Consider the following 22408-nt stretch of genomic DNA (forward strand, 5'->3'; position numbering starts at 1 on the left):
TATATGAGAGTTATGGCCTTCCAAAGTTGTGCTACCTAAAATTTTTAAAATAATTGTCAAAGATGTATTTGGCCGACTCTATATGTATAATTAGGATATGTCGGCCCTAGGTATTAAGTTTGAATGTCTAGAACCTTCCCAGCTAGCATAAAATTGTCTATTTAAGAAAGTCTCAAACATTGTCTAGAACAGCTCTAGGTGGTAGTTTGCAGCTTAGTCTTGCAGATTATTGTAATGAAGGCACCAATATGGGTTAACATATTGTACTTGTGAATTCTATCATTTTGTAGTTGTGGCGATAATAAGTACATATTTTGTTCTTGCATCTATTGTTGTTTCTTTATTTTGGTTATGGGTTTATGGTATTAAGGGGAGCACCCTTCATCAAGTGGTATCAAAGCTAGAGTTCTTGAGTGTGTGGACAAATTACCAACTATGAGGCAGTTCACACCAAGATCGTGGTTTGGGCTGAGTGTGTAGATAGATAACTAATTGTGAGGTAGTTTGCACTAGGGTTTCAGTGAAAGTGTGAAGAATGCCTCCACAAAGAGAGTGTAGTGGAAGAGATGTAGGTATTACACCTAAGGGTTTTAGAGCCCTCCAAAGACAAATGAAAGAATTGGAAGAACAAATGCATAGAGGAACAAATCTTTTCATAAGAGATGAAAGTGAGGATGAGGACGAAGAAGAAGAAAATGCCAAAGCAGAGGTAGTTCTGAACCCAGAGGAAGAGAGGCTTTTTAACGCCATCTCCAAGATTGGAAAAAGACCTAAATTTGAGGTTCCCACACTTTCAAGAAATCTTAACTCAGAGGAGCTCATCGATTAGATCAATGAACTGGAGGAGTACTTTGAGTATGAAGATATTGAGGATCCTGATAGGGTAAAGTTCATGAAGACAAAATTGAAGGGACGTGCAAAGATCTGGTGGTAGGAGGTTCAGTTGGAGTGAAATAGAAAGGGAAAAGACAAAATCACCATATGGGATCATATGTTAATTAAATTGAAGTGACAATTTATTCCACTAGATTATGAGCTTGATCTGTTGAAGAAAATGCAAGGATTGAAGCAAGTGGTAAAATCTGTTCAAGAATATACCTAAGAGTTCTACCAAGTTCTCATTAGAATTGGCCATGTAAAAGTTGATAAGAAGAAAGTGGCCCATTATTTTAATGAGTTAAGGCCAAGTATTTAGGATGAGATAAATCTAGTTCTAATGAATAGTATTGAGAAGGTATACTAGTTTGTCCTAAGAGTTGAGGAGAAACTGAGCAAGAAGTTTGACAACAAGAATAATGGAATAGGTCACAGCAGAAGATATGGTGAATGATCTTATGAAGGTTGTAATAATGATTAGAATATCAAGGATGAGGTTGGAAGTAGCAGTCAGAACTAGAGAGGAAACAATTCCAATCATTTTCATGACCAAAACAATAGAGATCAGAGAGGAAGAGGCAGATGACAAGGATCTAGAAGAGGAAGCTTTCATGGAAAATGTTTTCACTATGGAGAAGAAGGGCATAGAGCATTTGAATGTTCTTAATGCCAAAGAAGGACAGATCTAAGAATAGAAGGCTAGGCTAGAGTTGCACATGTTGATAAAGATGCCAGATCATCACATTCTGAAGATTCAGAAAGAGGAGAAGTCCTAGTTAACAGAAGAGTCTTGTTGAGTGGTGAGAATGAGCATGATCAAAGAAGGAGCTTGTTTTGTACAAGGTGTTGATGTGAATATAAGTGTTTTGATGTGATCATTGATAGTGGAAGTACTAACAACCTAGTGTCAAAAATGATGGTCACAAAGTTGAAGCTGAAGAGACAGAAACACCCACATCCATATTGTATTGTTTAGGTGCAAGATGACCACAAGATCATAGTCAATGAGCAATGCTCAGTGAAGTTCAAGACTGGAAGCTACTAGAATGAAGTATTATGTGATATCATACCTATGGACATATGTCATATATTGTTGGGTAGGTCATGGTAGTTTGATAGGCATATTGTACACGATGGGCAAGCAAATACCTACACTCTGACCAAGGATGGGGTGAAACATAAGTTGAAGTCGTTGAAGGAGAAAGAAGAAAAGGTATGTGGTGCTTCTAGAATATGTTTTGTTGATGGAAAAGAGTTCCTCAAGGGTATGAAGCGTGAGCATATATATTTTGCTATAATTCCAAAAGATAGAAAAGAAGAAGTAGAGGAGGTACCTAAAAAAGTTGCAAATATGTTGGGAGAGTTTTCTAATATTGTATCAGATAATGTACCTGATGGATTGCCCCTAATGAGGAAGAATAGTCACTAGATGGATTTGGTTCAAGGAGCCAATTTGTCAAACAAGGTAGCACACAGAATGACACCAACAAAAAGTGAAGAGTTGAACAAACAAGTTCATGAGTTGTTGCAGAAGGGGTTGATTCAAGAGAATCTGAGTCCATGTGTTACACCAGCAGTATTAGCACCAAAGAAGAATGGAGATTGGAGGATGTGCATAGATTCTCATGCTATCAACAAGATCACAATCAAGTATAGATTTACATTGCCAAGGATGGATGATATTATGGACTATTTGAGTGGATTGTTTGAGTGGAGAGAAGGTGATGAGTAGAAGGCTGCTTTCAAGACAAAAGAAGGATTGTACGAGTGGTTAGTCATGCCTTTTGGGCTAACCAATGCACCGAGCAGTTTTATGAGGCTCATGAATGAGCTACTAAAGGAGTTTTTGGGTAAGTTTGTCATGTTTACCTAGATGATATTTTGATCTTTAGTAGGACATTGGAGGAGCATTTGATTCATATTCGCAAGGTGTTTGATAAGTTGAGGGAAGAAAAGTTGCTAATAAACCTAAAGAAGTGCAATTTTGTAAAGAAGGAATTGGTGTACCTAGGATTTGTAGTCTCAGCAGAAGGTTTGAAAATGGACCTAGAGAAAGTGAAGGCTATCCTTGAATGACCTATTGCAAAGAGTGTGACAGAGGTAAGATCTTTTCATGGACTGGCTAGTTTTTACAAAAAGTTCATAAGTGGTTTTAGTAGTATTTGTGGACCCTTGACTAAAAGAATGAGAGGGGATAGGAAAGAATTTAAGTGGACTATAAGAGCAGATAAGAGTTTTAATCTATTGAAACATAAAGTTACTGAGTAGCCTATTTAAGCACTTCCTGATTTTAATAAGGTGTTTCAAGTAGACTATGATGCTAGTGGTACTACAATAGGGGTGGTTTTGAGCCAAGAAGGTAGACATGTTTATTATTTTAGTGAGAAATTAAATGATGGAAAAAGAAAATATTATATTTATGATTAAAAAAATTATGATATAGTTCAAGCATTGAAGAAGTGGAGATACTATCTTCTTTCTAACGAGTTTGTTTTGTATATTGATCATCAAGCTTTGCAATATTTAAATAGTCAAGGAAAACTGAACCAAAGGCATTTGAAGTGGGTTGAGTTTTTCCAGAGTTATACATTTTTTTTGAAACACAAGTGGGAAGTCTAACAAAGTTGCAAATGCTCTTAGTAGAAGACAACTTTTGCTGATAGAAATGCAAATAGAGGTGGTTAGGTTCAAGGAACTTAGTACTTTGTATCTAGATGACCCTGATTTTTGTGAAGTGTGGAAGGCTTGTACAGAACCTATTACACTTGACAAGACAAACTAGTTGGACTTCATGATCCAAAATAGTATGTTGTTCAAAAGAAGTTAGTTGTGCATTCCTAGAAGTTCAATGAGAGAGAATCTCATCAAGGAGAAGCATAGTGGAGGATTGGCTAGAAATTTTGGCAGAGATAAAACTATAGCTTGAGTTGTTGAGAATTATTACTGGCCACAGTTGTTGCAAGATGTGAAGAAGTTTATACAGAGTTGCAAAGTATGTCAGATGGAAAAAGGAGTGAAGTAGAATACAGAGTTGTATCAGCCATTACCTGTACCAGAGAAGTTGTGGGAGGATGTTAGCATGGATTTTATTCTTGGATTACCAAGGATGTAGCGAGGGCATGATTCTATTTTTTTGGTGGTTGACAAGTTTTCAAAGATGGCACATTTCATTCCCTGCAAGAAGACTAGTGATGTTGTTCATGTGGTAGAGTTGTTTTTCAGAGAAGTAGTGAGACTACATAGTCTTCCAAAGAGTAAAGGTTCAAATCGAGATACCAAATTTGTTGAGTATTTATGTCGTACATTGTGGAAGAAGTTGAAGACAGGTTTGAAGTTCAGTTCATTGCATCATCCACAGAACGATGGACAAACATAAGTGGTGAATAGGAGTTTGGAAAATTTGCTGAGATGTTTGGTTGAAGCCAAACAAAAAGGATGGGATATGATTTTACCATAGGCAATATTTGCATATAATAATTATGTCAACAGGAGTATTGGTAAATCACCATTCCAGATTGTATATTGGAGTAGTCCTAGAAATGCTTCTGAATTGTGGTGGTTGGATAAAGGAGAGATAAGTAGTGTTGAAGTAGAAGAATTTATTGAACATTTAAAGAATATCCATTAGGAGGTGAGGAAGCACATCATAAAGATGAATACATAGTACAAGGCTAAGGCATATGTGAAAAGGAGGTATAAGGAATTTTAGATTGGAGACGAAGTCATGGTTCATTTGAGAAAGGAGCATTTTCCAGTGGGTACATATAATAAGCTAAAGATGAAGAAGTTTGGGCTATGCAAGGTGAAAAGGCATGCTGTTGGAAATGCTTATGAATTGGAGTTGCCTACTAAAATTGAATATTTCACTAGTATTTAATATTTCATATTTGATAGAGTATTATGAAGGAGCTGATGGAGATGAAGTTGCAGAAGCCCAGTGGAGTATTCCAATATTTAGTTCGCCTGTAAAGGAGATTGAGGAAATATTGGACAATTATGTTAGCAAAAGTACAAGGAACAGAACTTATGTGGAATACCTAGCCAAATGGAAAGGAAAGCCAGTAGAAGATTCATCATGGCTAGCAAGGGAGGAGGTTAACCATCTTGGTTTTCCTCTGAACACCTAAGATGTGACGTAGTCACTTCTCAAATTACCCTGAGTGTTTGATGTAGGAGCATCTTAGGTGTAAGAGCAATCTTGCATCACCCAAAAAAAATTTATTTTCAGCCTTTTCTATTTTAATAAGGACTAGTAGACAGGGGGGTTGCTATTTCGAAGAACTTGCTATTTTCAGTAAGTTTTTCATACAAGCATGGAATGTTCTCATTTTCTACAGGAAGGTTCATTTTAGAGTTATAAGTATAGCATAAAAATCTCATTGCTCTAGCTTAAGTATCAGAGAAGTTATTGAGGATTCTTGGTGAAAATTTTAGGAGAAAAATCAGGCTCACCTTTGGAGGCCTTAGAGTGCCCGAATGAGGTTTGAAAACTTGAAGAAAGGGCACTTGCGCAATTTCGAGCCTATAGATCATAAGCTAATGTTTTCGAAAAGTGATTATAATAGCCAATCGAGGCAACAGTTCAAGAGTTATGGCCTTCCAAAGTTGGGCTACCCGAAACTTTTAAAATAATTGTCAAAGATGTATTTGGCCGACTTTATATGTATTGTTAGGGTCTTTCGGCCTTAAGTATTAAGTTTGAATGTTTAGAATCTTCCTGGGTAGCATAAAATTTCCCATTTAAGAAAGGCCCGAACATTGTCTACAACAGCTCTGAGTGGTAGTTTACAACTTAGTCTTGCAGATTACTGTAATGAAGATACCCATGTGAGTTTGCATATTGTACTTGTGAATTCTGTAATTCTACATTTGCAGCAATAATAAGAAGTCCATATTTTGTTCTCGCATTTGTTGTTGTTTCTTTGTTTCTATTATGGGTTTATGGTATTAAGGGGAGCACCCTTCATCACAATTTCTCATATGGTATTGAGTACCAACATCTAAACCAAGGATAGAGACATGCTTCACCCCAACACAACTTATCAAGTCTCATTTTGGTATCCCACATGGATCCATTCAACCTTGAAGCTATGAGAATTAATGATTTTTTTATCAATTTCTAAATCTTCTAAAAAGGTAATCATACATAATTCCCTTCATTTTTATTCCAATGGGCCTATGCAAGGCCCTTGTCAAAACCTCTTTCCTCTGAGTTGTTAACCCTTATTTTGTTATCTAGCATATGTGGTTGGAGAGGAATTGTCAAATTTTTAAAGATGTTCTATTGGGAGAGCGCCACTTGAGTTGGAAAATTTTGCATTCTTTGGGAAACTATTTTAGCAAAATGTAACTTGATGGAGGTTGTAGATCCTAGTGATGTTATCTGCTATAATTGTTTCCATCTTTCTCATCCACAGGATAAGCTCGTGAGAAATAGATGCAAACACCCCCTTCAAAAGATAAATAGGGTAGGGAGGTGTAGTCTTCCTTCACAAGGGATTTTGAAAATCAACATGGACGGGTCTTGTCTAAGAAATCCAAGTCCTAGTGGTATCAATAGAGTGGGTAGAGATAGCTTGGGGAGTGTTACTTTATTTTTTGTTTAGAAAAGTTTTCATATTAATAATTTGATGGAGGCTCGTGTTATTTTATATATGTGTGGCATGCTTGTGCTCTCAGATGGAGAAAATTCATTTGTGAATTAGATTACCATGTGATGTTGTATCTATTGACTAGGAAACATTCTGAAGATGCTAGTTGGCAGTTACTTTTGGTTGTTACCCAGATTCTTAAATTGTGTGCCTCTTTGGATTCTATTATTTTCATTCATATCCCTGGGGATGGGAACAAAGTAGCGGACTATCTAGCCAAATGGGCTTCAAAACAAACAAAATCGGACTATTATGAATAAGGGTCAATTACCTCTTGGTGTGTCTTAATAGTTAGATCACTTAATGGATCTTGATAGGGTTGCTTGATGGTTGTGCTATGTATTTTTTCTTGCTTGAATAAATTTTAACCCCTCTTTTATTTCAAAAAGGGGTCCATGGAGCATTATATAGCTAGGGAATTTTTCCATTTGATTACATTATTAACAAGTATCTAAGTTATTAAGTTTTACACTATCAACTCTCTAAAAGTAATGGGAGCATACTTCCAGCGTGAGCTTTTAAAATGGCTCCAGATCTTGTTTCAATTGTACAAAATTAATTGCGAACTTATTTCCAATTATCTCTTCAAGTGGCCTCCAAGTGCCTCAAGTATCCATATAATGCACTGTGAACTGTGTTTGCTCCAACTCCAATGTCTACTTCATTCATTTTGCAGTAGGTAATTGTTCATCGCATAGGAAAGAATTTTGTTTGTCACGTGTTACCACATCCATGTGTAATGTTTAAAAGGCGAAACTTCTCCTTTTGATTTTTTATCCATTTTTTTCGATGCTACTCTAACTCCATGTTAATTATTTTTGGATAATAATAACAATACAATTTAATATTTTCTCAGTGTGGGCATCGATAGGAAAGAACAAAGTGAAGAAAACCTTTGGTCTTACCTGGAACTTATTCAGTCTAGAATTCTGGTTGACATTTTCCAATACCACCCTGGACTAGTAGTTACAAGGTTGATGAAGAATTAGCCCTCATTTACATGTCCAATTTGTTAATTAGTATACATGGTGCATAGCCTTATTGCATGATTTCATTGGTAATAATTTATATTTGCATTTATAATTACTTTACATTTTGGTATGATCCTTATTGATCTCCTTCTTGTCTACTAAAAAGGTGAGAGGGGGAGAGGAGCCATTACATGTTCACCCTAACTTCAAGCTTCTCAAAACCCTATGTAGAAATTTTAAATTACTCTCAATTTTTTACAATAGCTTATTCTTCAAGTCACCTATTTCAAAACAAAATTTCAATTCCACATGGTCAATATGATACTAAATGTGTCCAAAATGGTCCTAAAAGTGATAAGCCTTGAAAATATGCACTAAATCATGTTTAATGGTATGCTGGTGTGGCACTGTTGGTTTTTTGAAATTTAGAGGCATTTTTTTAAGGATATGCATTGAATGATCGCCTAACATATCACCTATTCAAGCCCACTCGTGTATTGACTAATCATGTGACTGCAATTGCATGACATGCCCTTACTCGTAATTATAGTCATTATATGGCTCCTTCATACCATTACAATCCTTGTTATCTAATAGTATAAAGAAATGTTCTTTTGCAATGCATTGACTAGATCTATTGTGTACTCATACAACCCTGTCATGGAAATGATCTTAGTTTGAAAAAATATTTCAGGGTTTGAAGCCTATTTTGGAAACACCATATGTGCCAATGCCCTTTCAAAGATTCCATTTTCCCCTTTTCAATAACATGTTGGACCAAAGGAGAGGTTCTTGAACATCTGTTGGTTCCAAAAATAGTTAATACAACTTTATAAAGCCGAAAGCATATCTACCCCTTCATTGGTTTTGACAACTATTTGTGGACTCCATAAATTAGATGAACAACAACTTGCTTTCCTCTATGCACTACTACTATTTAGCTAAGTTACCAATTCGGATGTGGATTCTGGAAGTGGACACGAGATGTGGGGAATTTTATTTTTTTGGATGTAGATGTAGGAGGAAACGTGTGTGTGTGTGTGTGTGTGTGTGTGTGTGTGTGTGTGTGTGTGTGTGTGTGTGTGTTACCGGTTCAAGCTTGGGTTGAAGTTTAGGTTAGAAGAACCGGTTCACTAGTATGACAAAATTTTCAAATGTCATTTGGGTTCGTTAGGACAAAAACATGTAAAAATTATATATACATATACATGTATGTAGCCAAGAAGAATGAATTAAGATTAGAATACCATACAGTATCATAAAAACAACAAAAACACTATAAACTTGTAATCATATCTATTATCAACAACAAAATATTGAAATAATATCAAATCCAAGTATCGTTGTTTGACTTTCAATAATTAGAACTTTATACTAAGTTTTAATCCTCTAATGGATTATCTAAATCTTCATCTTCTTCTCATCATCAAAGACATTAGAGTTGATTCACAAATAGTGTCAATGTCAATGGAACCAGCTGCACTAATGACTTTCTGCTTTCTAAGTTTTCGAATCCTTATTACTTTTTCATTGTATAGAGAGCTTGTTAGTTTGTAATTAACATTCTACTTGAAAAATGTTATATAAGTAGCTTGCAACTCCCTTCACCTATTGAAGATGTTGTTTAATGTTTAAAATATCATTTATCAGAATACAAAGCTTCCAATAAATCTAACAGGGGTCATTATCAGCAATTGGATATAAAAAATTCATTAGAAGATATATTGAGTGGTTGTTTAATTTGATAAAATAAATATCTGAACCTAAGCAAAATTTGTTTTGTAATGTTAAACATCTTTATTCAAATTTTGTAATAATTATTTCCTATCTAAATTATAGAATGTATCTCAATGGAACTTGACGTAGTTCGCACTCAGTCTGCCCTGGTTCAACCATGGTTTTACCTAGGATCGGCTTGAAGGAACTAGCTTGCCTAGATTAGAGCCCAAGTGGAATCCAAAAGGGAACCGAGACCAAAAGCAAGTACCTGTTCAAAATTCACTTGGTTCAAAGGGCTGGGAGGAGAATTGGGTAACTAAGATGTGTGTGTGTGTGCACACGTAAGAAATATACAAAAACAAATATTATATATATATATATATATATGCAAGAAATATATAAAAACAAATAATTTGATACTATGACTATGATACTTAAACCTTTGTCAAAATTCATATGATATATCAATATGTGCTTGTCCAACATTAGAGTTTAGTCTTAGACAATAAGTTCAAATAGGTCATGTTCAAGATTCCAACAAAATAAAAACTTAGTTAATGATTCAAGATTCAATCAACTAATATGCATTAGAGTCTAACTCATAAGGATTCACAAGAAAATGCACTCTCTTCATCATCATCATCTCCAACTGCTGAAAGATCATTTGAAGCGAACATGGTTCCACTTATGTTAGATGCACCATGTGTCACACTATCATCATCACCATCTCCAGCTATAGTAAGATCATGAAGTGTTGCATCCTAATCCACGCACTCAAGGGCTACATCCCAAAGATGTGTTGCCCCGTCCTTGTAATGATCATTCTTATGTGACAAAAGATGCAAGTTGGTGTGGACAAAGACCAAGTCCTCAACTTTCTTGGAGCCCAACTAATTGTGCTTCACTAAATGGGTAAAGGAGTATGTACTCCAATTCCATTCAACAACAAAAGAACTAGCAACCTAGATAGTTGTCACAAAACATACAAAGGAAAACAAAATTAATTTTAAAGAATGTGTGAAACACTAAATTGTAGAATGCAAATCTAAACATAAAAGTTTAAAACAAAACAAAATCAAAAACTTACTTGTGATAGGACCTTGATTGCAAGAGGTTGAAGATGCTTGAAAGGTTGGCGGATACGAGATGAGGTGAAAAAAAAAAAAAAAAAATTGATGTAGATGTGGGAGGAAACATATGTGCGTGTGTGTGTGTGCAAAAAATATACAAAAGCAAATAATTTGATAGTATGACTATGATACTTAAACCTTTATCAAAATTCATATGATATATCAATATGTGCTTGTCCAACATTAGAGTTTAGCCTTAGACAATTAGTTCAAATAGGTCATGTTCAAGATTCCAAAAAAATAAAAACTTAGTTAGTGATTGAAGATTCAATCAACTAATATGCATTAGAGTGAATCATAAGGATTCGCAAGAAAATCCACTCTCATCATCATCATCATCTCCAACTGCTGAAAAATCATTTGAATCAAACATGGTTCCACTTATACTAGATGCACCATGTGCCATGATATCATCACCACCATCTCCGACTGTAGTAAGATCATGAAGTGTTACATCCTAATCCACACACTCAAAGGCTACATCCCAGAGATTTGTTGCCCCTTCCTTGTAATGATCATTCTCATGTGACAAAAGGTGCAAGTTGGTGTGGACAAAGACCAAGTCCTCAGCTTTCTTGGAGCCCAACCGACTGTGCTTCACTAAATGGATAAAGAAGTATGTACTCCAATTCCTTTCAGCAACAAAAAAACTAGCAACCTAGATAGTTGTCACAAAACATACAAATGAAAAGCAAATTAATTTTAAAGAATGTGTGAAACACTATTTTCTAGAATGCAAGTGTAAACATAAAAGTTTAAAACAAAACAAAATTAAAAACTTACTTGTGATAGGACCTTGATTGCAAGAGGTTGAAGATGCTTGAAAGATTGACCATACATGTACCACCATGTGATAGCTCCCATTCTATTTTGGTCCTTTAGTGCAAATGGAGAATGCTTTAACCCGAAGAAAATAGCACAAATTCTACCCTCACTTTTTCATGCATTTCTTCTAGTGGGAAGAGTCTTGTCAGAGCTTTGTGGCACCCCTCAACAACCTCCTCATTCACAAATGGTGCAACTCTACCTGGCATACCAAGTACCTCCTCACTATAGTACCTAGGAGATTAGGCATATGCAAGGAGGTGCAATGGGGTAGTCATCTTGTTCTAGCGATACTGGATAATTGCTTGCACTTGTTTGCATAAAGCTTCATTTTGTGTGGGGTCACTCTCATGTGCTTGTATAGAATGTTTTACCTTCTCAGCCATGGTGTCCATGCCATCATACACATTCCCCAAGCAAGGTGTATCTATATCAACAAAGAAGAGTATAGTCATGATGGGTTCAGTGAAATCAAATACATATGCCACACAAGCCCACCAACTCTCATTCAAGACCAAATCCCCAACCCTTTGTGCTCTTTTTGAATTTGAGGGCTTCCATATGCCCCATTGATTACCAATGACCATTTGGCCCAATGCATCTTTTACTTTGAGGAGTCATCTCATAACAATTGTATGAGATACAAAATGGGTCTCAGCAACCTAAGCAAGTTAACAATATGTCAATTGACAATAAAATTATAATTTTTTATTTTTAGCTAAACTACAAATCCATGAAACTTAGTAATTTAAAAAAAATCAATTTACCTTAAGCAACTCCAATTTGGAGTATGTTCTAAAAATGGATTGTGACATGTGGTGGTTTGTCACAAACATTTGTATCTCCTCCCCCCTTGGTTTATTTTTTTCTCCCAATCTACTTGAGTGCCAATCTTCTGCATGATCAAGTTAAGGGAGTGAACAGTGCATAAAGTTCAAAAAATATGGTCATACCGACTCTCAACCAAAGCACCCACAACCCTACAATTTTTGGCATTGTTTGTGACCACCTGTACCACATTCTCACTACCCACCATCTCGATGGCCTCGATGAGAATTCTAGAGATAAATTTGGAATCCTTCACTTGCCCCTCACAATCAACAACCCTCAAAAACATTGGCCCTTTGGGGGAAACTATAATCAAATTAATTAGTGGTCGGTTTCTTGTATCCTTCCAACCATCTAACACAATAGATAGACCCAAACTTTTTCAAGATTTTTTGATTAGTTAAAGGTCTTTCTCTATGTGTGTGTTCTCTTGTTGCAATAGAGTCGTATGCACCTTTTTATACCCTGAGCTTGGGTAGTCAGCTGGTGATTATTTGATTGTTGCCACCATTTCCATCCAATATGGTGATCTCACCAAGTTGAAAGGAAGCTCATTGGCAATGTGCAATAGCTTCATCAGCACAGTTTCTTACCTCCATTTTAAATGCGGTGTGTAGTGTGTGTCTTTTGTGGGTTGAAATTCTCACTTCTTCCTCATCCTCTCCTAGCACAGGTACTTGCAAGAATGGGTGTTAAGAGGATGCAATTGGTTCAGTGTGTGCATACATCTTTCTCTTTAAGGATGGACCTTGATAGTAGTTTTTTTTTTAATCTATTGATCAATGCATTAACAACTTCTTGTTCTCTTACAAATGAAAGTATTTATGTACTAGTCATCCCAGTACCATTTTTGCCTTTGCACATTCCAAATCCTTTGCCAATAGGGCCCATAAAATGAAGCTTCACCCGAGAATATGAGCTATTGAAAGGTTTTCCTTCGTTACTTTGACAATAATTGCACTTCCAATTTTATAAGCCACCTCCTGCAACCTGTGATATATGTGGTGTATGTCTCCACAAAAGAGAACCTATATCAATTTTGAAATTATCAGTCTCTTGCCCTCTTCGGTCCCCCAGTGAACTTTGACTAGCACTATGATTGGTATCCATTCTTGCCTAGTTTTTTGTAACCTATTCTATAAGAAAATACATAATTTTAATTAGGTCCTAACAACTATGAACATCATGCATACAAGTGAAAAGAAGTGAATAAAAACTATTAAAATAAATACCCAACCTTGCTTCTTTATATATTTTTTTTTTTAACTGAAAAAAATAATTTAAAAATTTCTTGAAGTACTTGAAAAAATTCATCAAAAACTCAACAACAAATAATCACAATACTCAAGAATAGGATTGATCAGTTACATTGAATGATTCAAACTCCTTTGAGAAAACTATCTATCACCCTTCAATCGAACCTCTTTGAATGCTAAACTTGACTTCACAATGGCAATGCAAATTAGAGACCATATGAGAAGTGGTTGTAGGTGCAACCAAAGCTCCAAAATGATTTGTGAACGCTTCAGCATTTAACTTTAGAGTCGTTTTAGGGTTTAATAGCAAAAAACAACCTTAAAAAATCAATTATAACATGTACATATTGGGCAACTTAAGTGTTTTTTGGATTTTTTTTCATTGTTTTGGCCATTGGGCCCGTAGATGCTCCCAAATGCATTTGGAAGCCTTGTGGAAGCTGGCCGGAAGCCTATAGTTGGCTTCCGGCCAGCTTCTCTGGCTTCCAAACACATCCGGAAGCATGTGACTATCTTCTGGCCAACTTCAACAGGGCTTCCGAACGAATCCAAATTCTGTCCACATCAGATTCCACATCTGAAGGATTTTGAGAAGAATCAATAACTTAATTATTTAGCATTATTCCCATGGAACACAAGCGATTTACAATTATGCATCAGATATGAAGACTTGCAATCCTTATTCTATGAATTGTCCATAATTTGTCCTTTATTGCATTCTTGAACAACCAATGATATCAAAGCATGGGATACTCAATTACCAAGAGGTCAAAAATGAATCTAAGCCTATAAAACCATATGGTTAAAAATTTGGTGAGGCATAAAGTGAAAAGTTTTAAAATCTCTAGGTTTCAAATTTTTGCAAGCTAGGTCCATTAGACTGAGTTCAGGGAGTCAAAAGGATTATGATAAAGTTGTGTTGCATACAAATGTCCTCTAAAGGATGTTTCTGAAATTATGTGCTAGTAAAATCTATTTCCATTTCAATATTAGACCTTGTATCATGAATCTTTATTAAAACATTTGTTGTTTTTGCTAATCTCTCATTTTCACAACTATTAAATAATTTTGATGTATCAACTTGATGTTTGTATGATTTTTTAATATTATAATAGAAATAAATTTATGATATAAGAACTAATTTCACAATCTTCATTCTTAACCTTTATTACCTCGTAAAATGTGATTCTTGCTCAAATCTCACTTCAACTCATGAGTTCCAGAATCTAAGAATTTAAACAGATAAAGAAAAAATTACAGAATGACAGATACAAGTCATTAGAACAAAAATACTTCTTGTATGTACATCAAAAGAAAAATAAAAGCTTGTAACATCTCCTGCCTAGAAGGTACAGGAGTGTAGACTTATATAATGGCAGAGAGGCCTTACTACCAATGTCTGTTTTGGGGGGATTTTCTGACTGTTTTTCCAACAAAGCTAGCAACAATATAACTTAAAAACTCCTTGTTATGCCAGTGGATATGTAGAACAAGGAATGCCTTAACAGGACTCATAAATACATCAAACAACAACAGCAACCAAATGAGCCATAAGAACATCTTTGACAAAGATTGGTATCAGATTCTTCAGCTATGTAAGTCAGAAGAGCCTTACTGCCGTGTCCAATGGCTATATGCTTCAAAACTTCTCCCCTGTTTTTTTCACTGGCAACATATTGATCTTACTACTTCAAACCAATGCGCCTAGTATCCCCAACGATTAGGTGTAGAAGTGAATCTTCTATTTATGAGTTACCAATCTGAAAGGCGGTAAAATTGGTCTGATTGCGGAACTGTAATCCACATCCGGCCAGAGCTTCTGCAGCTTTATTTGAGCCAAGTAATCAACAGTGATCCATGCGAAACTCAGGAGTGGAGTACCGGGACAATAACCTGATTCTGTCAGGTGTTCTGTGGTCTTCTGCACCCATGTTGAATGATAAGTTACATGATACCATGCAGAAGCTTTCGCTTTGTATTTAGATTGCTCACAAGGCTCCAGAATCTGGAAATTTTTTGTTCCTTCAAAAACCAACCGAAACGCTTTCCTCAGAGCTCTGTATGCATGCTGCAATCTCTTATTGATTTCTTCTTGTCGCCTGCTGTTGTACTTGGAGAGGGAGGAAACCTTTCCAGTGACTATCTCCCCTTCTTTTCTAACATTGAACTGGCCTAACAAAGCCTGAAGTTGTCTGTCATAAGAACATTTGTATTGCCAAGCTTCTTCAATGTATTCTTCAAATCCACTGACTTCTAAATCATCGTCATAAGGCAATGTTTCAGATGTATTTACCTCCTCAATGCAACATTTTTGTTCATCTAACTCTTCTCCAAACATATCCAGCACTTTGCGATACAGTGTACCTAAAATCTTCTCTGACCTATAAGAGACTGAATCCTCTTTGTCCATAAAATCCGGATATTGCCTGGGTCTCAGATAATGTGGCATCACTGGTGCCTTCCCTGTTTTGGGAAAATCCACAGCCTCAGCTGCCAACTTTGCAAGTTTAAGACAGTCCTCGTCAAGTGCACCAGAATCACTTAGATCTGCCCTAACAACATGTGCATTACAAATAACACCCACACTATCATTGACCATGTGCTGCACAAAAAATTCAATGACATCCTGCAAAAAGTTCCGGAATATCGATAAATATTAACTTACATAACACTTTAAAACCTAGATATATTCTGCTTTCAACTTTCATCTCAAGATAATTTTGTATAAATAATAACCAAAAAATTATGGGAGCAAGAAAAGGCAATTCTGCCAGAAACAGTCAAACAAAAGACAATTGTTTCCTGTGAAACACTGAAAAGCCAATGTTTTAATGAATGACTTAAGCACAACATTCTAAGCCCTTTGCATTCTCTCTTTCAATCAGTCTATATTAATATAAATTAGGAGAACCACCAACACCCAATGTGGAATTATATGAAACTGTGTAAATAAAGACTATTCTACCAGAGATCCTGACTACGGATTAAGAGGTGTACCACAACTTATTAGCCCACACTGGGTGATTGCATAGAACAGAAAACTGAAAGTTAATGTTCATAGATGAAAAGATTGGTCATGATAGGGTAGAAGCAGAAAAACTAATGAGCGCAATATTTGGATTAAAACTAAGACTTCACAGGTTGTAGCAGAAAACAGATGGACTTCTCTTTAAGTCGGTCACTCATATAATAGTAAGTTTGTTGTTTAGTTATCTTCACAGAAACAACTAAAGTACTCTAAACTTGTAACAACCCTCAAGTTCTATCTCAAAATTTCATCCTTTTTTGGTTAAACGTTTTTTCAGTAATGGTCACCACTGCACGAGATTTGTGTTAGGCAACAATTAGAACTCCCAATGGACTATCCCTTCCTGCTTTGGGTTCTATCACCTTGACAGTCCTTGTGGGACAAAGCGGTCTTTGCAAATCATTGTTATACCATAGTCAGACCTCTTCTGAATAAACCTGGGCATCCCCTCGCCGGTCCATAAATGCCTCTAAGTTCTCCCACAAGGGTACCGTGCACACAATCTAGAATACTAGATACCATCCTCAGGTTTTCCATCAGTACTTTCTGTTTGATCATTTTTGGCCTACTCCGAGAGGGCCCCTAATTCCTCTATAGGATCTGTTGTTAAATGCTTATAACAAGTACAAGGCCAAGGTGCTTTCTCATGCTTCACCCTCTGCTCCCTCCTCATCATGGACCCAAGGTAAGCGTGATTCTTTGGGAAAACCTCCACCTCTACTAAGGCTTTCACAGCCTCAAGCAGTGACTTCCTGCAACAACCACCCTCAGTTGCTACTAATCTTTTTTAAGACATCAATAAGTCAGAGGCTTCGTAGTTCACTCTTAGAGGGAGCTCACTCTCTCCTCTGATCTCTTTAATCCAGTCCATTAATTGAAGGATTTTATGAAGTTGACTCAATCCCATAAAAGACATCAATTTCCATTAGCTGATAGTTGCATACCCATCATTATCACTCATCAGTTTACCAAGTCCATGCATACGCATGAAGGTCATATCAAAAATACACAGTGATTATCTCTAGTATGCATCTGATATACAAGGACTAGCACATACACATCATAAGTACACAAGTGTTGATGCGAGTTTTGTGTCACTACATAACATATTAGTAATTGGATGCTTGATACAGAATATCAAATACACAATTCCTCTCTTGAAAAGTTATCTCTCATGGGACATGAGTATAACTCCAATGTTCCTTACACCGTTGGATACTCGCTCAGTTTTATCAATGTGATTTGCTGGTAATCACATAGGCGGCCTTACGTTTTCTTGTTTGAGAAAAATTTGGATCTTGGTGAGAAAATGGAGATGGTGGTTCGGTGTGAATGCTAGATGATGTTGATGGCGCGATGATGGCAATGTAGGGTGAATGGCGATGGAAGGTGAGAATGCCGATGTTTTGGTTTACTTCTCTAACTAACCTCTTCTAAGCATGAAATTTGGCTATTCAACTACTCCTACTCCTAAGAATGGAAGGTTAGTAGATGGACGGGGATCGAATCTAATGAAGGCTAACCAGCGGCCCTACCTCCATAGATGCAACGCTTCAAAGGAAAGTAAGCTAGATCACCACACAAAGCCTCCCAACCAGCCGCTAGGATGCTAGTGGCCTAGTGTTGACCCCTATCAAACATCTACCAAAGCTACCATGCAACAATCCATTTTATTTTACTCTTACTCTAACAACTTGAAATGAAATTGCTTCAACTTGAAAAGAAAATTTAACTATGTGGAAGTAGAAAACATGCAATAACACCCAATGTTCTTAGTCAACATGCAATGAAAAAGAGAGCACTTTGGTATTATTTTCGCAACAATTTCTCCAACCCCTCTCCTTTACAAATGAGAGCCAATGGCCTTATATAGAGGTCCAAAATACAATGGACGGTAGAGATCAAAACAAGATCGACGATCCAGATTGGATCCAAAACCCTAATTAGGGTTGCCACCCCATCAGCCAATGAGAAGATGCCACCTCATCAATGGACCAATGAAAAAAGTGCAAAAGTGGCAACCAATGAGAAGACACCAAAATGGTGGCCAATCAGAAACAAACACTTGTCCTATTCTAGAAGAAAGAGAAAGTTGCCACTTGGGCTTACATAAGATGATCTTCTAATATAATTCTTCCTTTTTCTTTTGTTCTTTTAGCTAAGGCAATGAACTTAGCTAGCCTTTCGTTAACTTCTTCCATAGGAGGACAAGGTGTGTGCTTCGCTCGGAGTTCTGCTGACTTTGCCACGCTGTTTGCTGCTTGTAGTATCCTTTCGTGATCCTTCTCATATTCCTTTGCAAACCCAATAAAAGCATTGAGTGAGGAGAGGGTGTTCAGATGTTTCCTTTTGACGGCAGCCTTTCCTAACTCATCCAATCTCGATCCAAATCCTGTCTCACTGACATCCTCCTCTCTAATACCCTCAAAATCAAGCGCCACCCCAACGTCGCTCATCATGGTCGAAATGGAAGTGTCGACGCTTGGGCCGTGTTGTGCAATCTCATCATGAATTTCTTCAAGTGTTCTGAATCTGGTAGTCAATGCGACATACCAAGATTCAACTATGCTCAATCCTCTCTCATCAACCAACCGGGCTCTTTCCAAATATGCCTCCGGTAGCCTAATGAACGCCTGCAGCCTAGGAATAACCAAATCCTTGATGGGAAGAAAATTCTTCCATTCCTCTTCAAATAATCTGAATTTGTTTCTAACAGTCACCAATGACTGGAATGTTGAGATGAAGGAGGGCAAGAAATTTCGCCCATCTTGGATTGTATCATAGATCCAACCCCTTACTTCATGTAACTGAGCTGATACCTCTTCTGAATTGCTCCCGCTGTCTTGAGGAAGGGCTGCCTGATGCAGCTGTTGGATTGGCTGGCAATCTCTCCAATATTTGTTTTCGGCCTCCAACTTTACTATCCTTTCGTTTGCCTTCCTCAATCTTTCTCTGATTGATGCTATGCCTTCCTGAACCTCCTCACATTCCATATCATCTGTATTTCTTCCCAAATTATGTTCTACTATTTCGTACTCCTGGGCTGCAATCTCATCCGCTGCCTTATTGACTGTTGGTATAGCAATCTGAACCCTTCGGTGACCATCACTGTCGCTTCTGATTACCCTTGCCACCGTATTTGCCATCTGTTTTTGGTTCTCGCTATCATCCTTTTCTATTAGTCCTTGGATATCATCAACTGCGTGAGCCATTACCACCTCGCCTCTCGGCATAAGCATTTGCCTTAACCATAGTGGTGCAGTGCATCTCTCCAAATCCGGATTCGGTTCGACCAACAAAGCATCACCAACGGCCTTAGACGCCTGACTTATCTCTTCAATATCAATCGGCCCATCTTCTTCTCTACTAGTTTCTGCCATATTTCCTTGCTGGTTCTCCGAGAGAGGGGAGTACTCCGTACTTTCACTGTAGCCACTTGATTCTGAATCAGAGCTCACCTCCATTGCGGCCCCTTTATCACTCGAATTGACCTCTTGGCTTCTAGCCTTAGTTATACTCTCCCTTGACGGCGCTGCCCGCTGTCTCTTGGCTGGAGGTTCCGAACGTTCTTGGCTTTTCTCTACCTCCAAAGCCCTCTTCTTGCTATTTCTAACTGTCTCCGATTGCCGGCCACTTCCTTCACCCTTCTGTCCGATTGATTCTACTAGACCTTCCTTCGGTTTCATCATCTCATAAGTAAGGAGAACCTTTTGTCTTTGTAGCTTTCTCAACTTGGCATTATACCACGACTCGGTATGCAATTCTACTGTCCTTGTGACTGCCTCCAAGGAAGGATCCTGATGATCGTCCCAATCCACTGGATTCAACTCTGTTCCAACTACTGTCTCATAGTCTTCTCTCAACACACTACGATCATCCTCCAATTGATCGGGAATATCAAGGCCTCTCCATCTGATATCTCTCATCATGTTCACCGACAATCTCGAGAAAGCTAGCTTTCTCACGTGAAAATCATCCTTTGCATTGGCCCAAAAGTCCTCTATAGTGGGAACATGCTTAAATTCGCTTCCATGAGATGCCTTGATAAGACCAACAGGGTCGAATCCTTGCCTTGCTCTGTACCATCCTAGATGATACCACTCCAATTCCCTTTCCGCAGCCTCAAAGGTGGCCCGATTTGGGCAACTATCATTGCCAATTATAATTGAGAAGGAAACGCCTGTTTTCCCCTCATTCCTCATTACTCTATCATAGTGCTCAAGCTGCCTAGCCAATTCCATCAAAACTACCTTGTCGGGCGGGTATCTTGGAAGCCTCTTGGGACAAACTGTACTTCCTGCCACTCTAATGTATGTGAATTGCGGGAATTGGATGAACCAACTCCCAAACTTCTTAATCCTTGCTTCTGCTTCTGATGAAAGTCTCTTAGCATGCGCCCCTTGTAATACCCTTACTGTCTTCATGGCGAATGCATCGCAAAACATCTTGTAATCCTTGTTATTGTGCAAATGAAGCTGCGGATAGCATTCATGCACCAAATATTGCCCCGGCCCATTACCAATCTCTCCTAAGGCCCTAAGTCCCGGACTCTCATACAATCTAGCAATTAAGTAAAACAGATAGGATCCCATGTAGAATTGCCTTTGGTTTTGAACTGTTCTAAGTTGCAACTCTAAATTTTCACTTATGATCCTAGCCCAATCAAATTTTCCTTTTCCCTTTTCAATTTCATCAATGAAGAAGTACATCCAGTTTTCGAATTGCATAGCTTGAGCTAGGCCCATGATCCGGCTAAGAAGAACAATGAGATCGCCATATTCCGGCTTGAAATCTGCCACTGTAAGCCTTGTTGATTTGTTAACTCCTTTCCTTCCTTCGTGTATCCAATTCCGCTTTAGATGTGAGAAGTAGGCCTCTTGGTTACCTTGAAATGATTTGGCCGCCTGATCCACCATTACAACTATCATGCCCTTGCTCTGGGGAATATTAAATGTCTCTTCAATTGCTTGTTCGCCAATGTTGGCCAACACTCTCTTCCCTTCGCCAAAAATGGTGGATTTACTGTCTAGATCAAATCTGGATGCACACTCCATAATCAATTCCGGACAAGGCAAAGTAGGAGGAAAAGCTGCTGCATGTACAATTCCGCTCTTGTATATCCTCTTTGCCAAGGGGGATTGTCCTTCCTTTAGTCTGTCCCTCATCCGTATCATGTCCACTGTAGCGATATTAGTATCGGTTATTTTCTTCATTTTCGAGAAGAAGGAAGTTTTGGGCGTCATATCCTCTTTGTCTTTCTTAGCGTTTGCCCGCTTGGGATTCTTACTTGCACTATCATCCTCCATGCTCGTCGCCCTATTACGGGATGGTAGAGTGGTGGACCAAAAGGCAAGAAGAACCAAGTAGTGCAATTCTTAGAAAAGAGCGAAAGAATGGATGTCAGCTTAAGCACTCCTTGCAACTCTAGATGATGACTTTCACCTTAACTAATAATCTTACAGCAACTTTTCGGAACCCGGGATATGACATCAAAGAATTACAAATCCCTTTGCAAATTAGAAAACAAAGCCTCTAAGCTTATCCAACACTTGCCTTCTATGCAAAAATCAAACTTTCATATGTATCTCTTCTCCCAACAAAATTGCCCAAATCTGATATAAAAATTGCAGCCCCTCTAGAAAATCAAAATTTTGTCTTCCACAAATTTCGGCCCTCACAAAATTCGGCCAAGCAAAGAAGGAGAAAAATCTGTAAAATCTGCCACCTAGGGCACAAATCGCAGCCCACAAAGCGGAGCAAAAATCCCCAAAAACGCAAAAAATCTGGCCCTTAGACAAATCGCCCAACAATGGCAATGGAGAAATTGCCCAAAAATCGCCAAAAAACTGCCTTTCACCAATTTCGCCCAAGTCTGGAAATCTGCCCTTGCTTCAAATTCGCCCAAGCATGAGGAGCAAATGAATTGACGAAAATGAAATGGGAGGGGACTCCCTTTATAGCAGCTTTCACCTTCCTCCCAGGCTGGCCGACTTGGTCCTATAGAGGAAAAAAAAAAACAAAATTAAAGCTAAGTTAGTGGCCCACTTTAAATACTTTGCCAAAATTTTAATTTTCTAAAATGAAAACTGCACTTTTAATTTACTAATTAACCACAAACTGCAAA

The 22408-nt window shown here is 37.6% G+C and overlaps 1 protein-coding gene across 1 annotated transcript in view; it reads right to left on the bottom strand.

The window, feature by feature from the left end:
• Positions 1 to 14534: 14534 nt before the first annotated feature.
• The window catches only part of LOC149540866 (putative RNA-dependent RNA polymerase SHL2), a 45696-nt gene continuing 37822 nt past the window's right edge, over positions 14535 to 22408 (bottom strand). The window contains exon 2 of the mRNA XM_089801931.1: positions 14535 to 15882. Within this exon, the coding sequence (XP_089658057.1) occupies positions 14998 to 15882 (885 nt within the window). The 3' untranslated portion in view covers positions 14535 to 14997. The remainder of the gene's footprint in view (positions 15883 to 22408) is intronic.

This window comes from Cupressus sempervirens, chromosome 9, assembly GCF_028749045.1.
Source record: "Cupressus sempervirens isolate cs-2001-9-10 chromosome 9, ASM2874904v1, whole genome shotgun sequence".
Classification (NCBI taxonomy): Eukaryota; Viridiplantae; Streptophyta; class Pinopsida; order Cupressales; family Cupressaceae; genus Cupressus; species Cupressus sempervirens.